At 35.9% G+C, this 24,072-nt stretch overlaps 1 protein-coding gene and 1 long non-coding RNA gene across 6 annotated transcripts in view; both read left to right on the plus strand.

The window, feature by feature from the left end:
- LOC120414135 (tumor protein D54) overlaps positions 1-24,072 on the plus strand; it is a 34,808-nt gene continuing 10,736 nt past the window's right edge. Inside the window, exons 1-2 of one of the 5 annotated variants that reach the window (XM_039575169.2) lie at positions 12,651-12,784; positions 17,009-17,871. In XM_039575169.2, the coding sequence (XP_039431103.1) occupies positions 17,325-17,871 (547 nt within the window). In that variant the 5' untranslated portion in view covers positions 12,651-12,784; positions 17,009-17,324. Of the gene's footprint in view, positions 165-12,650; positions 12,785-17,008; positions 17,872-24,072 lie in introns of those variants that run through there. The other 4 variants (XM_039575168.2, XM_052710441.1, XM_052710442.1 and 1 more) reach the window with 4 other exon arrangements.
- On the plus strand, positions 6,830-8,316 carry LOC120414136 (uncharacterized). The gene is made up of 5 exons (XR_005605037.2): positions 6,830-6,968; positions 7,174-7,344; positions 7,415-7,607; positions 7,680-8,017; positions 8,086-8,316. It is a non-coding gene; the product is annotated as an uncharacterized LOC120414136 (long non-coding RNA).

A 24,072-nucleotide genomic window follows, 5' to 3' on the forward strand; every position in this document is an offset into this window, starting at 1 on the left:
GCATTACGCTGTTCGACGTTCTTGCGTGAATCGCCGGAGTTCGGGAAAAAAAATTGCGAATTTCTGTGATTTTGTGCAAATTTACGAGTCGGTGGAGTAATCCTGCAGATTTGCGATCGTTTACGGTGCTCGGAGCAGTATTAAAATGGAGGAAACCCCGTCATGTGAGTAGTCATTTTGTACCTTTCGTTACATAGTAATTTTCTGCGGCCAGAAACCGTCTGTGAATAATGGAAAACTTTGCTTTGCAATATAAAAAAGTTCATTGTTTGCGATTCTTCGATGGACTTGAAATGAGTCAATGCGTCCTGCATATGGTCTCAAAACTGAAAATATTACAAAATTGTCACTAGAACATCACGCAACATAACGCCAACTCTTTTTGTTGTTATTGCGGATTGTGCAAATTGGATTACACAAAAGTGTTCCGTGCCTCCCCCCTAAAAAACCGTCTTCTCTGCACTACCTCCCATAATCCCACCTACCCATTCCTCCGGGGGAAGATGAGCCGAGGCAATAACAACCGAGGCCTTCATTAAGTATTTACGCGACCGTGTAACAACCTATAATAATCAGCAGCAGTCAAGCAAAAGTCCAAAACGTGACTCATTCAGACGGGGTTGCAATTCTGCTGAAAAGTTGATAAAAACAATCAAAGCTTGAAGCTCTTATCAACGCACTCTCTGCCTTTCTGTGACGATGGAGCTTATCAGAAGGGTCTGATTGATGTGTTTGAGAAGTGGGACTTTCGATTGCTTTGTGAATCTTTGAGATTTCGGGATGCAGGTTTATTTGTTAAGTATGTTAAATTTAATTTTTACTCAATTTTCCCTGCTCAAAAATTTCAGTTGGATTTTCTAGGAACAGTACGAAGTTGGCTCTTTTTCGAAAATGTGTAAGATGTTTATTAAACAAAAACTCAGATCTGTTATGCCAGTGTTTCATTCGTTTGTACAATTATGCTTTTAGTAACATAATATAAAACTTCTCGTTGAGCCATTAACATTTAAACAAGGAGAGAATATGTAATTTGGCCAGGCACATTTAAGCCCACCCGCGAGCAATACTCAAAAAGCAAACGATCAAAATAGGGGATATATACCCATTTTAAGCCTAATAAGCGGTCGTGTTTGAATGATGCTGGATAATCTGGAGTGTTCCTTGAAATTTACTAAAACCAAGTACACCAACGAGTAGAGCACCTTTTTGTGAACATTTCTGTTTATTGTCGCCTTTACTAAAAGTTATTCTATTCCTTTTAGAAGTATTTGAAAAAACTATTTCCAAAATGTATTCTAATCAGACGAGAATGCACTTGGTCACGCTAATTTTTCTATTTTTAGCTCAGTTCTTTTTTCTTCAAGCGCTCTTTTGGGTCTGCTTAGTGCTGCCAACTGTGATGAAATTTTAAGCGAACACTCACTCAGTTGCATGTATAGAGAAAGTTTCCTGGCATCACTGGCTCTCTCCAACAGGCGCTGCTGGTAGTGTTGGTGGCCACCCTTTGTTCTTTATTTTCCTTCGCTTCTCGCTCTGTTTTCTTCAGCCTTCGATTGGAATGGGTCGTCAAAAGTCAAACGTCAAAAGACTTGGCGCGTTTATTTTTTTGATGGCGCTTGCTATTTATTTATATGTTTCGGGAATATTTTTCAAATGAGTGACAAACTAATGCTCAAAAGAACATGTTGCCGGTAGTTCGAAACAATATCTTAAGCGCTTTGAAAATGTTAGCGCAAGTGAAAAGATATTGATGGTGACTTTCTTTAAGCAGGAACCACGAACAAAGTGTTCAAATTTCATGGTACGTTTTTCAAAGCCGTTGCATCGTATCAAAAAGTGGTCAAAGACAAACTTGTAGGAAATTGGACGGGCCTTCTGAAAAAAAATACACTGAAACAAAAATACACGCCACCTCTATGAGATTTTTCAGTTTTTATGTTTAAAAGCTAAATTTTATGGTGATGTCACGATTTTTTTTCGCTCAAAATGTTTGAGGAAATAGCCTAAAATGTTGCAAAAAAACTCACGAAAAATGCAGGATGGTATGTCTCTCCTAAAAAAAAAAATACAAAAATCATTTACTACAACAGTTTTTTTGAAAAGTGGTCTGAACGAATTTTTTCTCAGAACCGATAGTGGGAATCGATTCCCCAGACAATTTTACATAAAAGTCTCCTTATTGACAATTGCCCTAAGTCCAATTCTTGGGAAGATACAGCGGTTTTTAAAATAAAAATGTTGAAAAAATAGGTTTTTTAATGGTTTTTGGCAATTTCTATATGACAGACTTGGTTTTTCTGTCTCGTAAATATTTTTACCGGAAAGCTCGTGCCATTTTCCAAAAGTTTTCCTTTGACAGTTTTTCAATTTGACTTGTCTTATTATTTACGTAAGCTTTTTAACTATCCAGGTTTCTACCACACTGAAAAAAAATATTCTATTTACAGTTATGAGCAATGTAATTAAACTTATATCTGTAAGACCATTCATTTAATTGAAATGCTGTCAAAGACAAACTTATGGGAAATGGGACGAGCTTTCCGGTAAAAATACTTACGAGACAGAAATACCAAGTCTGTCATATAGAAGTTTTCAAAAACCACCAAAAAACCTATTTTTTCAACATTTTTATTTTTCAAACCGCTGTATCTTCCCAAGGATTGGACTTAGGGCAATGGTCAATATGGAGACTTTTATGTAAAATTGTCTGGGGAATCGATTCCCACTATCGATTCTGAAAAATGTTGACGTTTAGACCACTTTTCAAAAAAACAGTTGTAGTAAATGATTTTTGTATTTTTTTTAGGAGAGACATACCATCCTGCATTTTTCGTGAGTCTTTTTGTAACATTTTAGGCTATTTCCTCAAAAATTTTGAGCGAAAAAAATCGTGACATCACCATCAAATTTAACTTTTAAACTTAAAAACTGATAAATCTCATAGAGGTGGCGTGTATTTTAGTTTCAGTGTATTTTTTCAGAAAGCCTGTCCAATTTCCTACAAGTTTGTCTTTACCCCTTTTTGATACGATGCAACGGCTTCGAGATACAGTAATTTTTAAATCGCAAAATACAAAAAATATTTAAATACCATATACACAAAAATGGCTTATATAGGCCTAGAATAACATGTCTACAAAGTTTCATTGAAATCGGAGAGGGTCGGGTACAAAAGTACCAGAAAAATTCCTGATTTGAGCTGGAATTGCTCCTTAGCATTAGCATTAGCAATAAAGGTCGCACAATTCCGGATGGCTGCACAACGCTTATCTTGCTGTTTAACTGTAATTAAACGTATGATAGCACTAGACTCTCATCCGGTTACAATATTCCAACACGGGAGATACCATGTTTTCCTCTTTAGATGAGCGTGTAATACTATCCAGTTAGATAAGGGGCTCCTGGCCGGTACCTTGCTAACCTCGGGGATTGGAAGGTATGTTAGTAAACATCTATCTAGAATGCGCAGAGATCTCTACGTCACCTAGTGGTATAGATGTTTGTAGGGAGGTTTTGGACTCAATGTTAGTAAATTGAACGTTTGTTTTTTTAACACCACCACCACCACCACCAAAACCATACCATCACCACAAAAAGCCATGCTAGATTTTAATACAAATACATTACAAAACGAACACAACAATAAAACCATCTTCCTGGCCCTGCTGCCCACACGATACTGACGCGCAATAATATTAATTACCACAATGACCCCCCACTGCATGCATGACTTGAACATGAACACGAACATAGCACAAAGAGAACACCACAAAAATCCACCTTCCCATCACCACTGCTTGCACGATACTCAGCTGGAATTGCTCCTTAATGGAAATAAAATGTTTTTCCTATTTTTTTAAATTACATTTCACAGAAACAACCAAAAATCAAGAGAAGTGAATTGACTTTAGTTCTTGATGCTAACCCTCTACCGCCCAATTTTTTTTTCGAAAATTTTTATTTTTCCTGTGTTTAGGATGTTATTTTGTGCCACTTTTGTTCTACGAAAAACTTTACTTCTCCTGTTTTCTGTGTTTCTTGTTTTATTTTTAGAATTTTTAATTTGCATTTATCTTGTTTATTTTATCTTTGTTTTGATTTTTGGCGATTTGTTACATCGAAGTCCGTCTTGTAAACTAACTAAACTCAAAAATTAAAAAATAGAACTTCAAGATATTCAACCTAAAAGTAAAACATCACTCCACTTAGCAACTCTTTCATCTCAATTCTCCAATCTCGCATGGTGGTGTCTTTCACGACTTCATCAGAGGGGAAAGTGGATCAAGCGGCTAATTTCCGTCTCTGTTTTTTTTTTTGGGGGGATAAGACAGAGCCATTAAAAACATAAGTGCTCATACCAAAACGCAAAACCCCCGAAGAGCCATCACAGCAAGGGTATCTAGCTCTGTGAATTGCCTCGATCGTCGGCTCCAACGAGAGACCGCAAAAACCACATTTGTGCGGTCATCAGGAAGACGCTCCAACAGCCGACAACAACCTTCATAAGTTGATTCATCATTGCTTCGTTCGATGCATCCGATCAATCTAGCTACTACGAAATAGCCAATCTGAATCGGTGGCCGAGGTTGCATGCAAGTCTTCTTCTGTTAAAACTTGAGTTCATCAACGAGAACTATACAGTTAGCCTATCGAATTAGGTGAAAAGTGGAAATCTCGACCGATTTCCATTAGAAACTTGAGCGTCGTTGGAAGTTTCTCAACTATTTTTGCCAAAAAAAATGCTACCTGTGATTAATTCTCTGCAGCCAACTGTTTAATAACGTAGGGCAAAACAAATTTAGGTGAATTTGCTAAATTAATAGTATTATCTCTATAGAAAACATTCTAAAAACTTTTACAGAACCAACAATAAATACCGAGAAAAAGTTTCTTTTGTAACCTCATAAACAGTACACCATTCACAAAGAACCCCAGAGAAACAGTGAAAGGTAAAACCTTAAAAGCGCTCTTTTTCAACTCACAGCACGTGTGAGTTTTTGCATAGTGGGAAGCCTGCACAAAAACAAACTTAACAGTTGGTTCTCCAGAACCACACGCGCACCACACACCCGGTGGGACCTGATCGACGTCACTGCAGACAGGCAGCGCGAGCTCATCCAAGTCTGCTCACGTTGCTGGTCGGTCGTTGGTCACCACCAGCCATCACACCCAACCCAGTCCACGTCTTAGCCGCGCCTTTTCGTATGAGGTATGAGGTTGGTGTGATGAAGTCCAAGTTGGCAAGTTAGCTCCGGAGTTTATCTCGATTTTGCTAAAGTTAGTTCGATTTAAAAGGATCGTCATGTATCTTTGATGTCAAAATATGTATTATTTGATATATTGTATCTATATTTTCAATATTGGTTGTATTGATTGAAACTGCATGTTCAATAACTCCAAACTACTGAGCATAGACATTTACTAACTTTTAAGATTTTTTTCACTAATTTTAAATTTTGGGTCTAACGCAATATTTCAACGGTTTTTTTTAATTTAGTTTTATTTTTATTTTTGGTCGATCTCGACCAGGGGGCATCCATAAACCACGTGGACACTTTAGGGAGGAGATGGGATAAAGATTGTTCACGCTTAATACCAAAAAAATCGTGTGTACGATTGTCCGCAAGAGGGGGAGGGGACTGACATAAAAAAAGATTTATGAGAATAACTATAATAAAAATAAAAATAATATTCTGCATATTATTTTGTACTGGTTGTGTTAATTATCCATGTCATTAACATTTGAATGAAAACAAAAATGTTTTAAATTGTTAGTTATCAAAATAAACTTTAAACTTAGAAATATTGACTTTTTCCGCCAAAAACAAACCTGTCACAGAAAAAAAAGTGTAAAATCACACGTAATGTAAACGATAAATCGTATGTAAAACACCATCATTTAATTTTGAGATCTTATGTATAGTGCTGAAGATCATTTAAAAGGCCATCATGTAAACTGAAATCCTACGTAATGCTAAATTTGATGCAATCAATTTTATTTTTGAGAGAAACTGCCAAATCTGAATTGATGAAAAGCATGTAAAAGACAAAATCAATCGAAAAGTTGAACATGTAATGTTGAAATACTGTAAATTTCAAATGTTGTTTGTTGTTGCTAATGACAGCTAGCGAAAACAAAAGCAATTTAATTGTTGTGTCGTTTAGTCGATTGTTTGGTTCAGCGCTAGCTCTCGCCGGAAGTAGTTTGTTTACGTTTTAAGACCAATCGGATTTGATCGAAAGATGTCTTTGGCATTTAGTTGGCGGTAAAGATGCTACAAGTAATCAAGTGCGTTGTCATGATCTTCAAGAATCTGCGTCGTAATAGGTAAATATTCTTTGATGGGGGGGCACTTCGGGATCGGGGTTTCGGGGGCAGCTCACGGGCCGGGACGTGATCGTTTTCGCGGCGAACAAGCCGGACACACCAGGCAACTTAGCGAGGCGACACTAAAATATTTAGTTATCTTTCCTACTTGAAAACTAAATCATATCTGTATTAAATTACCGGATACCTTTTGCTTCTCCGACAGAAAACCACTGCAACGCTTCCACTTGCATAGTAATCTGCGATTCCTGGCTGGAACACTCCAGAACGTAACAACAAAGACCACGGCTAAAGTTGTTTTTGATCCGGCCAGCCGGGGGGGAAGGAGTTGGCGTTGTTAAACTTGTTGCTTTTTCGGAGAAATCAAGCTGGATGTGTGTTTTCGACCAAATCGAACAGCTGTTCGAGCACAAGCCGCACAAATTCTCCGTGAAATCGGTGCCTAAGGTTGACTGATGATTACAAGATCTGTTCCGGCGAACAGATCTTACAATGATGTCGGTGGACGTAGCGGTGCTGCCGCCGTCGTTTGAACCGGATCCGGATAGGGACTGCTGGCGGGGAACATCAATTCGAAAGGCGCGGGAATCCGAAAATCACAAATTTAGACATTTTAGGATCACACAGGAAAGTAGAAAAAGTACGTGAAAAAAAGGATTTCGTTTAACTAGCAATGGCAAAAAAAAAATCGAAACGTCACAAAATTTCTCTTGCGTTGCACGTTGCGGATTAAGTAGTCATTTGATGAGTCTACTAAAGGGTTAAACTGAAGATAAACTTATTATTAACACCCAAACGTGTAACTGGTTGGAGTTTTAGACGGATTTGGCCTACTTTTATTTCAGAGTGCATTGTTTACTTTCGGTTTGATTCTCTCAATGGGTTCTGACAATGGCTGATTATTTATATCGGATGGAGCGTCGATCGTGTACGTCGGAGATTCCGCGTGCCAGTGGCAATTTTGGACTTGGTTTCGACTCGAGCCAAAACATTCAGCTGGAATCCGCCGCACTCAGGTAAAGCCACCTTTTGTTTGAAGTTTTTTCGTGCAAAATTTAATCAAAACTTTTTTCTAACCAACTCTAGTCAAGAGCTCGCTTCAGCGGTTTTATCGGAGTTGTTATCATCCCCTAGAAGCTGGCTGGAGAAGAATAACGCAAGAATACTACACTCTGGGTTCTCGGAGTGGAGCGATCGAGCAGAACGCTGAAGGTCAATTTGTCCCGTCTTCGTGGTGGAAGCTGCCCGTGGCGCCGGAAGGCGACAAGCCGGTTGAAACGTAAGGCCACCAGTTTTATCAAATGAGATGGCGTTTGTTAAACGGTAACAATGATTTTAACATATATTTCAGCAAATTATAGGAGAAATTAATCCGCGAATGACTATGTCGTTGTGTTGTCGAGTGAAACGTGTGTCATTTCGGCTGGCCCCGTCGCGCTGGACACAGTACGGGAAGTGGTGGTGGCACCTGTTCCAACCGCTGCTCCGAATGCAACGTCTGCAACACCCGTAACACCTGCTTTTCTACGCAACACGGACAGTTGGGACGTGATTCTGTTGATGATACATCCTGTAGGCCGACGGAGAAGATTAGCCACGATAATCGTCACTTCCGAATCGTGGCACGTTCATCAGACGCCGAACCCGCTTCCCATATAAACCCGTGATATTTCCCGCCATAGATACGAGGTAGGGTAAACCGTAGAATTACCTAGGTACTTGTTTCACCTAATTATTTATTTTTTTGGAAACTCCAGGGACCTTCATGGGTCCGTACATTTTTGAGGATGTCGTCCATGAGTGGCAAGCTGATTGCTGAGTGAAATTACCCTCGGACGTTCCGCAAACGGTGTGAGGCAAGCGTTCCCCAGCGCTTGCATCAATCGTTATTTGAAGCGGAGTCTGCCGACGACATGATCATCATGTTAACCAGTGACAATTTAACTATGGTCGACCGATGACGTTTCAGATCAAACCGTAAGTAAAAGAAGTGTTATATTTAAACATTTCATCACTTTTTAAAACCCCGTTGAATTTAGATTTTGATACATTTTTCAAAAGCCTCAATCTGTTTTGCACTTGAGCATACTTTTGTTTTTACTGATCTTAAATCAATTCAAAACAAACCCATAAGCATGTGTTTCAAGATGTATTCCAATCAAAACAAATCGTGATGCTTTTGAAAATTACATCAGATTCTAGATTCAACGGGGTAAAAAAAATTTACAGCTTTGGTAAATTTACGTAGATTTCATCGGAAATTTACATGTTTTCAAGTCATTTTTGGTTCAGCTCTTTTACGTTGGATGGCATGTAAATTTCAAATGAAACTAATTTAAATTAGCATCGTTAATGACGTGCACTTTTGGTACATCATAAATGATGTAAATTTACCCAATTTTTTTTTTCTGTGATACATTGAAATTACACAAAAAATCAAATATTTTAAATCGATTCCAGATTCAAATTGTTTCAGTTGAAGACTTCTATTTCCATTAAAATTTTGAAGTTTAAAGAAAATATATTTTTTGCCTCCTGATTTTTTGAGTCGGTTTTGAAGGGGGGTGACATAAACTTTGGAAAACATTTGTAACGGCCTAAGTGTAGTTGAAAAAAATCACAGATAAATAGCACGACATAGCTAGACATAGAAACGTAGGAAGTTCAATGTGAATGTCCAAATCAGTTGGTTTTTAAAGAACTTGTGGCAAACAGCTGATTAGTTAGTAAGGCGACCAAAAGGTAATCTGTAAGCTTAAAAAAAATCAAAAATAAACGTACGAAATATACATGTTAGTTTTGAGCAATTCCAGCTCAAATCAGGAATTTTTCTGGTACTTTTGTACCCGATCCTCTCCGATTTTATTGAAACTTTTTCGACATATTATCCTTGGCCTATATAAGCCATTTTTGTGCACATGGAGACAATTGTACTCAAAAATGACATCTGAGAAGGGCGTAAATTATTCAAGTATTTTTTTCTATTTTGTAATATAAAATTACTTTATCTCAAACACTTTGCATCGTATCAAAAAGTGGTCAAAGACAAACTTGTAGGAAATTGGACGGGGAACTTACTGATGGGAAATTGGACTAGCTTTCCGGCAAAAATGTTTACGAGACTTAAAAATCAAATGTGCCGTATAGAAATTGCCAAAAACCACCAAAAAACCTATTTTTTCCACATTTTTTTTAATTGTCTGGGGAATCGATTCCCACTATCGGTTTTTGAAAATGATGACGTTTAGACCACTTTTCAAAAAAAACAGTTTAAGTAAATGATTTTCTTATTTGTTTAGGAGAGACATACCATCCTGCATTTTTCGTGAGTCTTTTTGTAACATTTTAGATTATTTCCTCATAAATTTTGAACGAAAAAAAAATCGTGACATCACCTTATAATTTAACTATTAAACATAAAAATGGAAAAATCTCATAAAAGTGGCGTGTATTTTTCGTTCAGTGTATTTTTTTTCAGAAGGCCCGTTCAATTTTCTACAGGTTTGTCTTTGACCACTTTTTGATACGATGCACCTTTTAGTTACAGTAATTTTTAAATTACAAAATACAAAAATATTTAAATAACTTACGCCATTCTCAAAGTCATTTTGGAGTATAATTGGCTCCATATACACAAAAATGGCTTATATAGGCCTAGGATAACATGTCTAAAAAAATTCAATAAAATCGGAGAGGGTCGGGTACAAAAGTACTAGAAAAAAATCGGATTTGAGCTGGAATTGCTCTTTTACAAATAAAATTAGATTTTCCAAAGAAAAGTACAGTCCAGACAGTTCAAAACCTTGATTATCCAAAGTTCGATCCGTAGGGACTTCCAATATTCGAATCACAAACAAAAAAAGATCTTATTTTTATATTTTTTTAAAATCTATTTTTTACCTTTTAACGAGTTCTGCGACTTCATCATAGTCAAATTTGAGTAGTTGATTGTCAATTAAATTTTTTTTAAGCGTAGTGTAGGAGTCATGCTTGAGTTTGACTGTCAAAAATTAGACATTTTTTTCATAGAAAGTTAGTACATTCAGCCTATAAATTTGATTAAATTTGTGATCATGAATTTTTCATTATTTTTTTTTGAGTTGATTTGTGATTGTCCACATTATTATTTATTTTTCTGAAGACATCGAATCGATTAGACAGTCCCTCTGCAGGATTCAGATTGAAATGCCAAAATTGTATTAAGAACTGTGTGGACAAACCAATTTTGCAAAATGGCTGTTTAGTTCAAAGGGCAAAATTTAGCCAAGGAACAGTTTAGCCAAATGACATCTTTTTTTAATCTGGAGCAACATTTGAAAAGGGCACATAAGCGTTACGACAGCTGAGCAATTCTCTACGGAATCGGTCTTTTTTTAGAATTTTAATTTTCGTATTTTTTAATCCGACTGAAACTTTTTTGGTGCCTTCGGTATGCCCAAAGAAGCCATTTTGCATCATTAGTTTGTCCATATAATTTTCCATACAAATTTGGCAGCGATGTATGAAAATTCAAAAAACTGTATCTTTTGAAGGAATTTTTTGATCGATTTGGTGTCTTCGGCAAAGTTGTAGGTATGGATATGGACTACACTGAAAAAAATGATACACGGTAAAAACATTTTGGTGATTTTTATTTGGTTTTTGATTTGCAATAAAACACTATTTTTATTTTTTTTTTATTTTTTGATATGTTTAAGAGGACATCAAATGCCAACTTTTCAAAAATTTCCAGGTTGTGCAAAAAATCTTTGACCGAGTTATGATTTTTTCAATCAATACTGACTTTTTCAAAAAAACGAAAAATTTGTCGCAAAAATTTTTGAAATCAAGTTTGCAATCAAAAAGTACTTTAGTGAATTTTTGTTAAAGTGCACCATTTTCAAGTTAAAGCCATTTGTAGGTGACTTTTTTGAAAATAGTCGCAGTTTTTCTCTTTTTTTTTAAATTAGTGCACATGTTTGCCCACTGCTGAAAAAAATAATTTTAAAAGGCTGAGAAAATTCTCTACATTTTGCTTTTTTGAACTTTGTTGATACGACCCTCAGTTGCTGAGATATTGCCATGCAAAGGTTTAAAAACATGAAAATTGATGTTTTCCAAGTCTCAGCCAAACAACATACCATTTTCTAACGAACAAAGTTAAAATATGAAACATTCGTGGAATTTTCCGATCTTTTCAAAAACAATATTTTTTTAAATTTTAAATCAAGACTAACATTTCAAAAGGGCCAAATATTGAATTTTTGCGATCAATATTTCGATTTTTTGAAAAAAAATCAGAATTGATAAAAAAGTTCAGAACTCGGACAAAGATTTTTAGCACAACTTGAAAATTTCTGAAAAGTTTGCATTTGATGTCCTCTAAAACATATAAAAAAATGAAAATAATTAAAAATAGTGTTTTTTGCAAATCAAGTTTTAGTGAGAAAAAGTTAAATAAAAAATCACCTGAATGTTTTTTACCGTGTATCATTTTTTTTTTCAGTGTAGTGCATAGCCATACCTATAACTTTGCGGAAAACACCAAATCGATAAAAAAAATTCCTTTTTAAGATACAGATTTTTGAATTTTCATGCGTCGTTTTTGTATGGACAGCTCCTAAATTTGTATGGTAAATTATATGGACAAACTAATGATGCAAAATGGCTTCTTTGGGCATATCGAAAGCACCAAAAAAGTTTCAGTCGGATTAAAAAATACAAAAAAAAATCGAATGACCGAAATCTGAGAGAACTGGTCAGCTGGACAACAAGTAACTTTTTAACAAAACCCACAGTATTGAAATGTAGCTGGGGAGGCCAGCTATTTTTTGACACTTCGAGTTTTGTTGAAAAGTTAACTAACTCCAGAGAATTTTAAAATAAATTCAAACTGTCAAAATGCCTATCCACCCTTTTCTCGTGTTGCTTAAGAGATTACAGTTTTGAAAAATACGTCGATTCTTAGTTTCGTTTCTATTAAACAGATGTTCAAAAATGTTTGGCAGATTACATCCAATCTGTCAAAGACGAAACTTCCAAAATTCTCAAGTCCCGTGCCGGAGAGTGAATGTATCGCAGACCTGCCGACCTGCTGCACGCGATCAAAAACAACCTTTTTAGTCATCGGCGATGTTCAGCCAGCCGGTTGTTGTCGGCTATGAGCTTTTTTTAATGTATTTTGCCTCATTTTTTCTGATTTCCTCGTCATCATATTTACCTCGATTTGTATGTGTGTGTGCGTGTATGTATGTTGATGTTTTCCGTACTGTAAATATAACATGAGAATCGAATTGGAAAGAGAGCGAGAGAGCACTGAGAGAGCTTCAAGTTGGCTGAGCTTGAGGTTCAGTTCGAGTCGGTACCTTGGCCAAGTCACATGTTTCATAGCTGTGAGTTGCAAGTTCGCGGAGACTTCAACGAGCGTCGGTCGGTGGTTAGTTCAAAGCTCTAAAAGGGCACACGTGAAAGTGAATGGTGAGATCGAGTTCGGGAAGAAGAAGCCTGGTTTTGTCGATAGTTTCGAGACGGTGACCAAAAGGGGGTTTGTGAGACATCCAGATGATTGTGGTCGATTGATTTTGTGGTGAAGGAAATTTGATCTGGAAATACAATCTAACAGAAGATGTAACTTGTTTAATGTGGTTTAAATCTTGTTCGTCTGATTAATTAGTGTGTCAACTCGTCACGAAAAAAAGAAGCAAAAAATTAGGAATCTCAATCTTAATGGAATGTCGGCGCGAACGGCGGCGGTCAGTTAATCGTCTGACCCTGAGCCGTTTTCGTGGCTTGCGAGTAGTAAAGCCGCGAGGTCGGATGGTCTATAGAGTGAGGAAGTGAGGAAGATAGAAATCAGTGAAACAAGCGGGCAAAACACGGGGAAAAAAGTGGCCTATTTTGAACCAACTCTTGTTGTGCGTGGAGAGTTGAAGAAGAGTGGTTGATAGTGTGTTGAGTTGAGAAAAGAACCGCTGTGTTTGAGCCGAGCTGAAGACCTGCAGAGTTGATTGTGTTTCGTCAACATTACCCGTTACATAAAAGCTTCCCAAAGTTCGCCAACAGCGGAGTTTTTTTTTTCTTGTGATTTGTTGCACTCCAGGGTGGTCACTCAAGGTCCATAAGTTGTAATTTGAGTAGTTAAATTATTCTGATTTTTTTGTACTTTCCAACATAACTTTTGATTAAGCTTAGACATTCTTGGGAAATCCGGAAAAATACTACTTCAATAGAATAAAAACAAGGAATTAGTAAGTGACATTTATGAGAAATTGTCATGATTAATCATCATTATCTTAGAAATATGAAATTAGTTTAACAATTGCATCAACAATTATTTTAGCATGAAATTCTAATAAGTTTTTTATTTGTACATAATGAAACTTCGATTTCTTACAAAAATCTTCTTGAAACTGATATACTTTGATCTGTTAAATTTAATATTTCAAACAGTTGAAATGGACAAAATCGAAATTTTCAGATAACTAAATTATTCAAAATTTTAATAAAGATAATAAATGCGGCCTGGGTTCGATCCCAGAAGGTCCCGGTGGCAAATTTTGAGACGAGATTTGTCTGATCACGCCTTCCGTCAGATGGGGAAGTAAATGTTGGCCCGGTCTAACCTAGAGGTTAGGTCGATAGCTCAGTCCAGGTGTAGGAGTCGTCTCCCTGGGTCCTGTCCCGGTGGAGTCGCTGGTAGGCAGTTGGACTCACAATCCAAAGGTCGTCAGTTCTAATCCCGGGGTGGATGGAAGCTTAGGTGTAAAAAGAGGTTTGCAATTGCCTCAACAATCAAGCCTTCGGACACCTAGTTTCGAGTAGGAATCCCGTAATCGGAAACGCCAAGGCAATGCTGTAGAGCGAATAATTTGATTTTTGAAATGCAGGGGAATGCACTACAAATTGTTTTTATCAGCCAGTCTTTCGAGGGCATCCTGGAAAATGCCTTAGGTCATTATTGACATTTGCAGTGTCCCATTGCATTAGAATGCATTGAAACATCACAAACGTTAATGCGGCCAGGCCAACTGCGTAAATTTAACCGCAAAGATGATTCGTTGAAGTGGATTGAGTTTGAGCACGTATGTTCAAACAACAACACATTTCTGAATCTACAGGGGAGGAAGAAACGTGGGGATCCCCGCTCATGTTCCTGTTTTTTAGGCAATTTATCGTTGGAAGCACCATGCAGAAGAAACTTTGGTGCTCCGGAACCCTCAGGGATGGGACACTGTATTTCCACAAATGCCCTGGACACTATTTGCCGTAGAACCACGGCACAACTCGCACTTAAGGGGTTACATACATGTAGAAAATCACAAAATTTTATGTTTCAGAAAATTTATTCAATCCACTTAAAATATGATTCACTCATCACTCCTGAAAGTTTTATGAAGATATTCCATAATTAAACTGAGTAAGAGTTGATTTACGCTCAAAATTTTGCCATGCGCAAAGCAAACTGTCAAACTTTGTGAGCGTTTTTCTCTAAACGCCGAGTTGATTTACGGGTGCCATGATATCTCGAGATGGGATGGACCAAACTGGCTGAAATTTGAGGTGAAGACTTGCAAGACATATTTCGTGTGCATGACGAAGCCCGATTTTGAAATTTTGCATTTTTAAAAAATACAAAAATCAAAAACTGACGATTTTTTATATGAAAAACACAGAAATATTTTTATCTTTTTTTCAAATATTTTTTTTGAAAATCGGGCTTCGTCATGCACACAGGACCGGTTTAACGAGGCTTCACCAAAATTTTGAGCCGATTTGGTCAAAGCAGTGTTGAGATATCGTGGCACCCGTTTTTTGAAACTGCTAACTTCAAATATCTATATCTCGGCAATTATACAACCAAATGTCTTCAAATTTATTTTGATAATAGTTGAAAATATTTATTTTAATGCCCTTAAAACAGATTTAAAAAAAGTTTAAGTGTGTGCTCAAACCAACCTCTGAAATTTTTGCCGATTTACATGTATGTAACCCCTTAAAACAACGTTGAAATTTAGAAGTATTTAAAAACAATGTTTTTCTGCCCCCTGATTTTTTTCGGGTCGAATTGAAGGGAGGAAAGACAAAAACTTTGAAAAATATGTGCAACAGCCTAAGCTAAAAACAATTATTTAATAAAAATGCATGCCAGCCAATCAACATTACAAACACAAAAATAATTTTGAATTTTGACATTTCGAATTTTTTGAAAAAAAAAATGTTCAAAAATGCAAAATATTTTATCATTCACGTGTGAATGAAAAGTATCTGTTTCCGTTTAGCAGTCTGAAAATATTCTAAATTTAAAAATGTATACATTCTTTAACTAAATAACTAAATTGTTAAAAAATCATGCTAATAAAATCATTTATTTGTTACACCCTTATTTTAAAGCGGACAAAAATATCTGGATTTTTTTTAAAAGGTCCAATAAACCAAATTTCCAGTTTTTGCTTTTTGGGTGTTTTTGGAACCGCCTTGAGTCAGGGGTATTAAAAAACACCAAAAAGCAAAAACTGAAAACTTGGTTTATTGGACCTTTTTTTTTTTAAAAAAAAAACTCCAGACATGAAAATATTATCTTACTTGATTTTTTTCCTGGAATTTTTCCATGTAATTTTCTTTGATGTATTATTCCGTTTTTTTTTGAGAAAAAAAAATTAAAATCAAAAACTGTACAAATGTTTTTGTGTGTTTGGATGTGAATGTGTGCACCGAAATATTCTCACTAAATTATTTGGACCGTTTTTCGATTCGTCTTGGGGTACCAAAAGTCCCTAATGAAATTTTTTAAGTTTAGTATACTGCCGTTCTACGCATAATTGTCCCATGTCATTTTTTGACGATTCTGACTTTTTATCATTTTTAAGTTCAGTTTTACGTATACTTTAAGAAACACACATAAAATCTGGTACTTTGTTCGGAAACCCATCAAAAACAACACCAAATCTGTTTGTCCCATCGTTGAACTTCTACGCATAATTGTCCCGTCAAGTATTTTCTATCAGAAAACATGAGTTTAACGTAGCATTTTATCTTGTTTACCTGTTTACCTGCAAGAGGATTACAAATAAGGGTAATATAATGTTAACCGGGGTGATTAGGGACATATAGGGCGAATAGAGACCCACGGGACAATTATGCGTAGAAACACAGAAATCGATCGAAAAATTTCAATCGCGTTTTTCTCAGTTGTCCTTTTTTGAACATGGAACAATTATGCGTAGAACGGCAGTATAGTACTTCAAAAGTTATGCTGAAACACGATTTTGATGAAAGTCGGGTAGATCGTAAAAAGGGTGGTTTTTGTAAGAAAACCTTTTATGTTACAAATTTTTAGAACGGTATTTAAAAGACCTTTCCAACGAGCCCAAAACATCGAAGATCTGATAACCCTATCAAAAGTTATGAGCACTTAAGTATTATTCATACACTTTTTTAGGCTGGATTTTAGATATTTTGATTATAAAGATAAGCGGATCCATTAAGCGACCCATCGTTAGATGTGTAATCAAAAGACCTCTCCGTTGAGCCTAAAAGATTGAAGATTTGATAATCCTATCAAAAGTGTATTGATGTGAGGAAGGCATCAACCACCTTGTTTCCAAACCTTAAAAGTTAAGACATAATAAAAAAAAATCATTGAAATTCTATATGAGTGCCCACCCTGGATTTAGTGCATCGATTCAACCTTATTGTACTTAGCAGCAGCAACTTTTATAGATGGCGACTATAGAGAGGCCATAACAGAGAGTAAAACAGAGCCTTTGGTGTTTCGAACAATCCCGACCTCAACCACAGCAGCAGCAGCAGAAGCCGTGTACGTAATCGCGGCCATCGTTGTTGTTTATTACAAGTGCAATTACAAAGCCCACCACCATGCCTTTGCTGCCGATGGCGTAACAGAGAGCGAAAGTGCGCAAAACTTCTTGGCCAAACGCACCTCTCCGGCTTGAAAAAAAACACCCTGCTCTAGTATCTAGTCACAACCCGAGAGCTGGCCGCCGAAATCAGCCCGAAAATGCGCGTTGGCGAGGACGAGCTGCCCAGCCTGGAGTACATCGAAGATCCGTACATCCCGAAGCTGGACAACTGCCTGACGCCGTCGTTGGACGACATCAGCGAGTACAACGTGGAGGAACTGCTCGGCGATGAGCAGAACTGGCCGGAAGAAACCGAACAGTACCTGCGGTCGCTAACGCTGGACCAGATTCTGGGCGTTTCGTCCGACGAAGACATCGACCCGGATCCGGACGGGTTCCTGGAGATGCAAACCGTCGAGACTGAATTTAGCCCGCAACTTAGCGATTCGAGGGGGAACGGAGCGTGTGGAGCGACGAATCTCAGATCGGTTGAACCGGGTGATGGAGTTGGGGGTGCGGTGATGAGGAATCTGCTGGCTCATCGGTTGTTGAATGGGCGGCAAGCCAGCAAGCTGAATCAGCTGTTTAGTAAAAGGCGCATTCGAGATGTGCGGGTCACGTTTATCGACTTTTCGAAGCCGTACCTGGCGCGGATATCCAGCGGGGACAACTACAAGAGCTTCCTGAACATTGGGAGTGCAACAGGTATGGGGGTACTTTCTTTGAATGAGTTCACTATCCTCAAATCACACAACTGTATTGTTTCTATTGAAATCAATGACATGCATCGCAAACAAAATAAAACAAATAATGTAAACATTAGCCCATTCCATGCAAAAATCGTACTCGAAGCTTGAAGTTCGCCCAACCGAACAGCTGATTGCGATAGTCGCAAGCCTCTAGAGCTAGCAAAGCAAACCACAACACAATCTACAAAATAAACTGCTCCGTTAGGGTTAGCCAATCAATGTGTATTTTTTTTTATTGAAATGGTGGTGAAGCAAACGAAAGGGAAATCAAAAACAATTTGCGCCGACGAGAGCCTATATAACGCGAACGATGACATGAAATTATTAAAAGGCAAATAAATAAACATGAAAAAAAATCTACAATTGCCGACTCGCACAGCAATAAATAAAAAGAAGCAAAAGTTCCATGACCGTGAAATGTGCACACAACTCGTTCTGAGGCTAGTGATTACATTTGTTGAGTGTGGTCCTAATTAAATTGTTGTACATTTTGAGACCGAAGGCGTGTCCAGTATTTTGTACCGGAAAATTAAAGCCGCGCATTTATTAACACCCTCAATTTGTGCTGCAATTCGCAGTGATCGTAAGACTATTAACAAACGATCAAAAATAATTATTGGAACTGATTCAACTGCGTCCGTTTTGCAACTAGTCCATGTTTGGGGACTGCATTGTTTCATTTCCGATTTCGGTTGAATAGTTCAACTTTCGATTTTTTTCAATGTATTCCTATTCGTCTAAAAAAGTAATGTTGGTCATTCGTGAAATTGATAATTTTAGGAGAAATTCTTATTTAAATTTTTATAAGGAAATCCACCATAAATCACACTTTTTGAGAATTCTCTAAACTCATTCAAGAAAAAAATATGTTACGAACAATCCTTTGCAGACAAGAACTGGTCGTTGGAAATTTTGTTTTTGTTTTAAAATAAATTTCTGTGAGATTGTGCAATCTTTTAATCATTTGCAACCATTAGAAGAAAACAAATAGCAATCTAAATTATACAATTATTCATTAAATTTAAAACTTTTTGTTTCAATGACGGTATAGGTTCTCATTGGTTCTGTCTCATTTCCGAAATAAAAAATTGTTGATGTTTTACCAAAGGTTTATTTTTTATGAGAATTATGAATTTTAAAGAGATTTCTTCTTTTACATTAAAATTTCTAAATTCTCGTAAAAATGTGCTCTTCTTTAATAAACATCAACAATATTTTATTTAAGAAAATGGTAAATTCTGGAAACAAATTATCATTTATCTAATTTTTTTTTTGTATTTTTTCCATTAGACTTTATGCAAAGCAAAACAAAATAGTGATTCAGTTTCGTGTATTTTATGTGAATGTATATATAGAATTACACCCTGAAATATGCATGGAAAACATTCTTGACCGATACATTTAAAGCTCATTTTGAAGTTTATCCTTCAAACTCTTCAAAGATCGGATAGCCGTGCGGGCTAGAGCACAGTGTTTCCTGGTGTGTACTGGGATAGAGTTCCGCAGTTTTGCAATATTTTTTGGTGTGCTCCTGTACATTTAGCTAGTAATATTCAATATCTTTTCTCACAAGTGTGTTTTGTGCATGCTTTTTTGCATGCGATTTTTTTACTAAAATTTTCATGTTTTGCAATATGGATATCAACCGTTGTGATTTTTGCGTGGTATAAAGTATGTACCGTAAACTGGGGTGATATTGATAGAATTGATGTTTTTTTACAAAATGAAAAATACGAATATAAAACGGAATGGTGTGGAGCTGAGCTTGATACAGAAATGCCCTGAGTACCTAAAACAGCAAGTTTCAGAAACAAAATTGAAGAATTTTAGATTATGTTTAACTATTATATGAAAAAACGTTACTTAAGAGGCAGTATTTGTAGATTCTGCTCGGTTTGTTCTAGAGGTCGTATCGAGGTGCTCCGATTTGGATGAAACTTTCAGCGTTTGTTTGTCTATGTATGATATGAACTCATGCCAAATATTAGCCCTCTACGACAAAGGGAAGTGGGGTAAAACGGGCATTGAAGTTTGAGGTCCAAAACACATGAAAAATCTTAAAATTGCGCGCATTTCCGTAAAACTTCATCAATTCCAACTCTCTTAAATGCATTCGAAAGGTGTTTTGAAGCCCTTCAAAATGTACTCCAGACATCCAGGATTGGTTTAACTTTTTCTCATAGCTTTTGCAAATTACTGTTAAAAATTGATTTTTTTAAAACCTTAATATCTTTTTGCAACAGCCTCCAACACCCATACTCCCATAGGTCAAAAGATAGGTAATTTCATGGACTATAAGCTTACGGTATTAACTTTTTGGCCAATCGCAGTTTTTCTAATAGTTTTACGATTTTTCTAGAACAATCATTTTACAACGTTAGTTTTTGCCCTGTAGGCCAAGAAGACGGCACTTTTTGGTCTCAATTTTGTCATATTCGGAATCCTCGGTCAATTTCACGTAAGTTAGAAGTATTGGAGTTGTAATTTTGATTTAAAAAATAATTAAATAAAACATTTTTGAAAAAAGAAATAGATCTTATTTACTCTATGATCAATACGTCAAATGCTGTATCAAGTAGGCGAAAACTTGTTTACCCCTAATCCGACAAAATTCTAAATAATATTTTAATTAATTCTAAATGCCATTTTTTCCAATCAAATTCAAAATTCCAACACCTCAATCTAATGTAAAATTTTCTGAGGATTCCGAATATGTCAAAATTGAGACCAAAAAGTGCCGCTATGGAGGCCTAAAGAGCAAAAACTAACGTTGTAAAATGTTTGTTCTAGAAAAATCGGAAAACTATGAGAAAAACTGCGATTGGCCAAAAAGTTAATACCGTAGGCTTATTGTCCATAAAATTCCCTAACTTTTGACCTATGGGAGTATGGGTGTTGGAGGCTGTTGCCAAAAGTTATTAGGGTTTAAAAAAAATCCATTTTTAACAGTAATTTGCAAAAGCTATGAGAAAAAGTCAAACCAATCCTGGATGTCTATAGTACATTTTGAAGGGCTTCAAAAGACCATTCGAATGCATTTAAGATAGTTGGAATTGATGAAGTTTTACGGAAATGCGAGCAATTTTAAGATTTTTCATGTGTTTTGGACCTCAAACTTCAATGCCCGTTTTACCCCACTTCCCTTTGTCGTAGAGGGCTAATATTTGGCATGAGTTCATCTCATACATAGACAAACAAACGCTGAAAGTTTCATCCAAATCGGAGCACCTCGATACGACCTGTTTCACATCGGTGAAAAACTCGCTCTTAATCCACCTTTAGGTGGTTGGTGCCTTCCTCTCATGTATAGTGATTCCAACCCCCCTAAAGTGTCCACATGTTTATGGATCCCTAACGTTCGCAGCACCTAAGAGGTCCTAATAAAAATAAGTGATGTGTAAAAAAAACAGACTACCTACAGACTTTTTGTCAAGATTATACAGACACGGCCTTTGAGGAAAATGGCATCCCTCTACAAGGCTTTTCGTGGCGATCAGACCCGACCAGTTGAGGTTATGTGAATTCAGACCATTTTTTAAACTGCTTGTAATTTAAGATAGGTAAGTCAGATCTTGAAAATTCTTACTCCAGCTAAAAGGTCTTCTCATATGCTTTCTTAAAATATATAACATGTGAGGGTTTCATAAAAAAAACACCCTTTTTACCATAATTTTAATTTAATATGAAACAGTTTTTTTAACATAACTTTTTAAATACATGATAAAACTGCACGAATTCAAATAGCAACTTAGGGAACGTTAAGACGGATCGATTAAAACCGACGACGAGATATTCCAGTGACATTGATTTGGTACACATGTCTAAATACAGCCAAACACACAGAAATTTGCTCAGCTGGTGATTCTGAGTCGATATGTACAAATGAAGGTAGGTCTAGGAGGTCTAATTAAAAAGTTCATTTTCCGAGTGATTTATAGCCTTTCCTCAGTACAGTGAGGAAGGCAAAAAAGGAAACAAGTATATTTTATGCTACAACATTGCTTTTGTCAGTAGTAAGTTATATAAAAGTTATGGTTTCATGGAAAAATCTATTTCTAATGAATTCTTATCTAATTTGGAGTACTCTAAATTTTTTATAGATTTTACTAATACTTTAATAAACTTAATTATAGAAAAATTTGAGTGCGAGAAAATATCACACGGGATTCTGTAAACACGAGATAGAGACGAGCAATTCTTGTTTCTGAGAATCTCGTGACGGAAAGATAGTGAAAGGTAATGAAAGTTGAGATATGGGATTTCGGGCAAAATAAATAAGGGTCACTGAAAACTGAAAGTTTGGTATTTTTTTATAACCCTACTAATAAACAATTTGAAATATTAAATTCAATTTCCACAAAACGTTTTTTTCGAGATAATTAACTTTTTTGAAAACTCGTACATGGACATTATGTGTTTCAAAAATATATGGGGTCAACCGACCCCAATCTTCCCTTTGCTGGTGAACACCCCTGGGCAAGTTGACAGTTCGTTGGCGCGTGATTGAGCGGGCGATGAAAAAGCATAAACAAGGAGTCTTTCGGAAATAGGCTAATCGATCAGACGAGTTTTTAGTTTTAATCCGTCGTGTTTCAATTCCGGCCGTCCAACTGGTCCTCACATGTACACTAACCTTTGCTACCCCGTTTTTCGATACTCAGATTTTTTACAAAATTCCTTTTTTGCCTTTCTTACTAAAGAAAGGTATAGGAGCAGTTCTCTAGGATTTCGGTCATTCGATTTTTTTTGTATTTTTTTAATCCGACTGAAACTTTTTTGGTGCCTTCGGTATGCCCAAAGAAGCCATTTTGCATCATTAGTTTGTCCATATAATTTTCCATACAAATTTGGCAGCTGTCCATACAAAAATGATGTATGAAAATTCAAAAATCTGTATCTTTTGAAGGAATTTTTTGATCGATTTGGTGTCTTCGGCAAAGTTGTAGGTATGGATACAGACTACACTGGAAAAAAATGATACATGGTAAAAAAAATTTGGTGATTTTTTTATTTAACTTTTTATCACTAAAACTTAATTTGCAAAAAAACACTATTTTTATTTTTTTTTATTTTTTGATATATTATAGAGGACATAAAATGCCAAATTTTCAGAAATTTTCAGGTTGTGCAAAAAATCGTTGACCGAGTTATGAATTTTTTAATCAATACTGATTTTTTCAAAAAATCGAAATATTGGTCGCAAAAATTTTTCAACTTCATTTTTCGATGTAAAATCAAATTTGCAATCAAAAAGTACTTTAGTGAAATTTTGATGAAGTGCACCGTTTTCAAGTTAAATCCATGTTTAGGGGACTTTTTTGAAAATAGTCGCAGTTTTTCATTTTTTAAAATTAGTGCACATGTTTGCACACTGATATCCCAGCAACTAATGGTCCGATTTACAATGTTAATATATGAAACATTTGTGAAATTTTCCGATCTTTTCGAAAAAAAAATTTTCAAAATTTTCATATCAAGACTAACATTTTAAAACGGCGTAATATTGAATGTTTGGCCTTTTTGAAATGTCAGTCTTGATTTGAAAATTTTGAAAATATTTTTTTCGAAAAGATCGGAAAATTTCACAAATGTTTCATATATTAACATTGTAAATCGGACCATTAGTTGCTGGGATATCGACATTGAAAAATTGTGGGTTTTTTGAGTGAGACTTAGAAAACATCAATTTTCCTGTTTTTAAACCTTTGCATTGCAATATCTCTGCAACTAAAGGTCGTATCAACAAAGTCCGAAGAAGCAAAATATAGAGAATTTTCTCAGCTTTTCAAAAATATTTTTTCCAAAAGTGTGCAAACATGTGCACTAATTTTAAAAAATGAAAAACTGCGACTATTTTCAAAAAAGTCCTCTTAATATGGATTTAACTTAAACGGTGCACTTTATCAAAATTTCACTGAAGTACTTTTTGATTGCAAATTTGATTTTACATCGAAAAATGAAGTTGAAAAATTTTTGCGACCAATATTTCGATTTTTTGAAAAAATCAGTATTGATTAAAAAATTCATAACTCGGTCAACGATTTTTTGCACAACCTGAAAATTTCTGAAAAGTTGGCATTTTATATCCTCTAAAACATATCAAAAAATAAAAAATTAAAAATAGTGTTTTTTTGCAAATCAAGTTTTAGTGATAAAA

This window comes from Culex pipiens, chromosome 3 (genome assembly GCF_016801865.2).
Source record: "Culex pipiens pallens isolate TS chromosome 3, TS_CPP_V2, whole genome shotgun sequence".
NCBI lineage: Eukaryota > Metazoa > Arthropoda > Insecta > Diptera > Culicidae > Culex > Culex pipiens.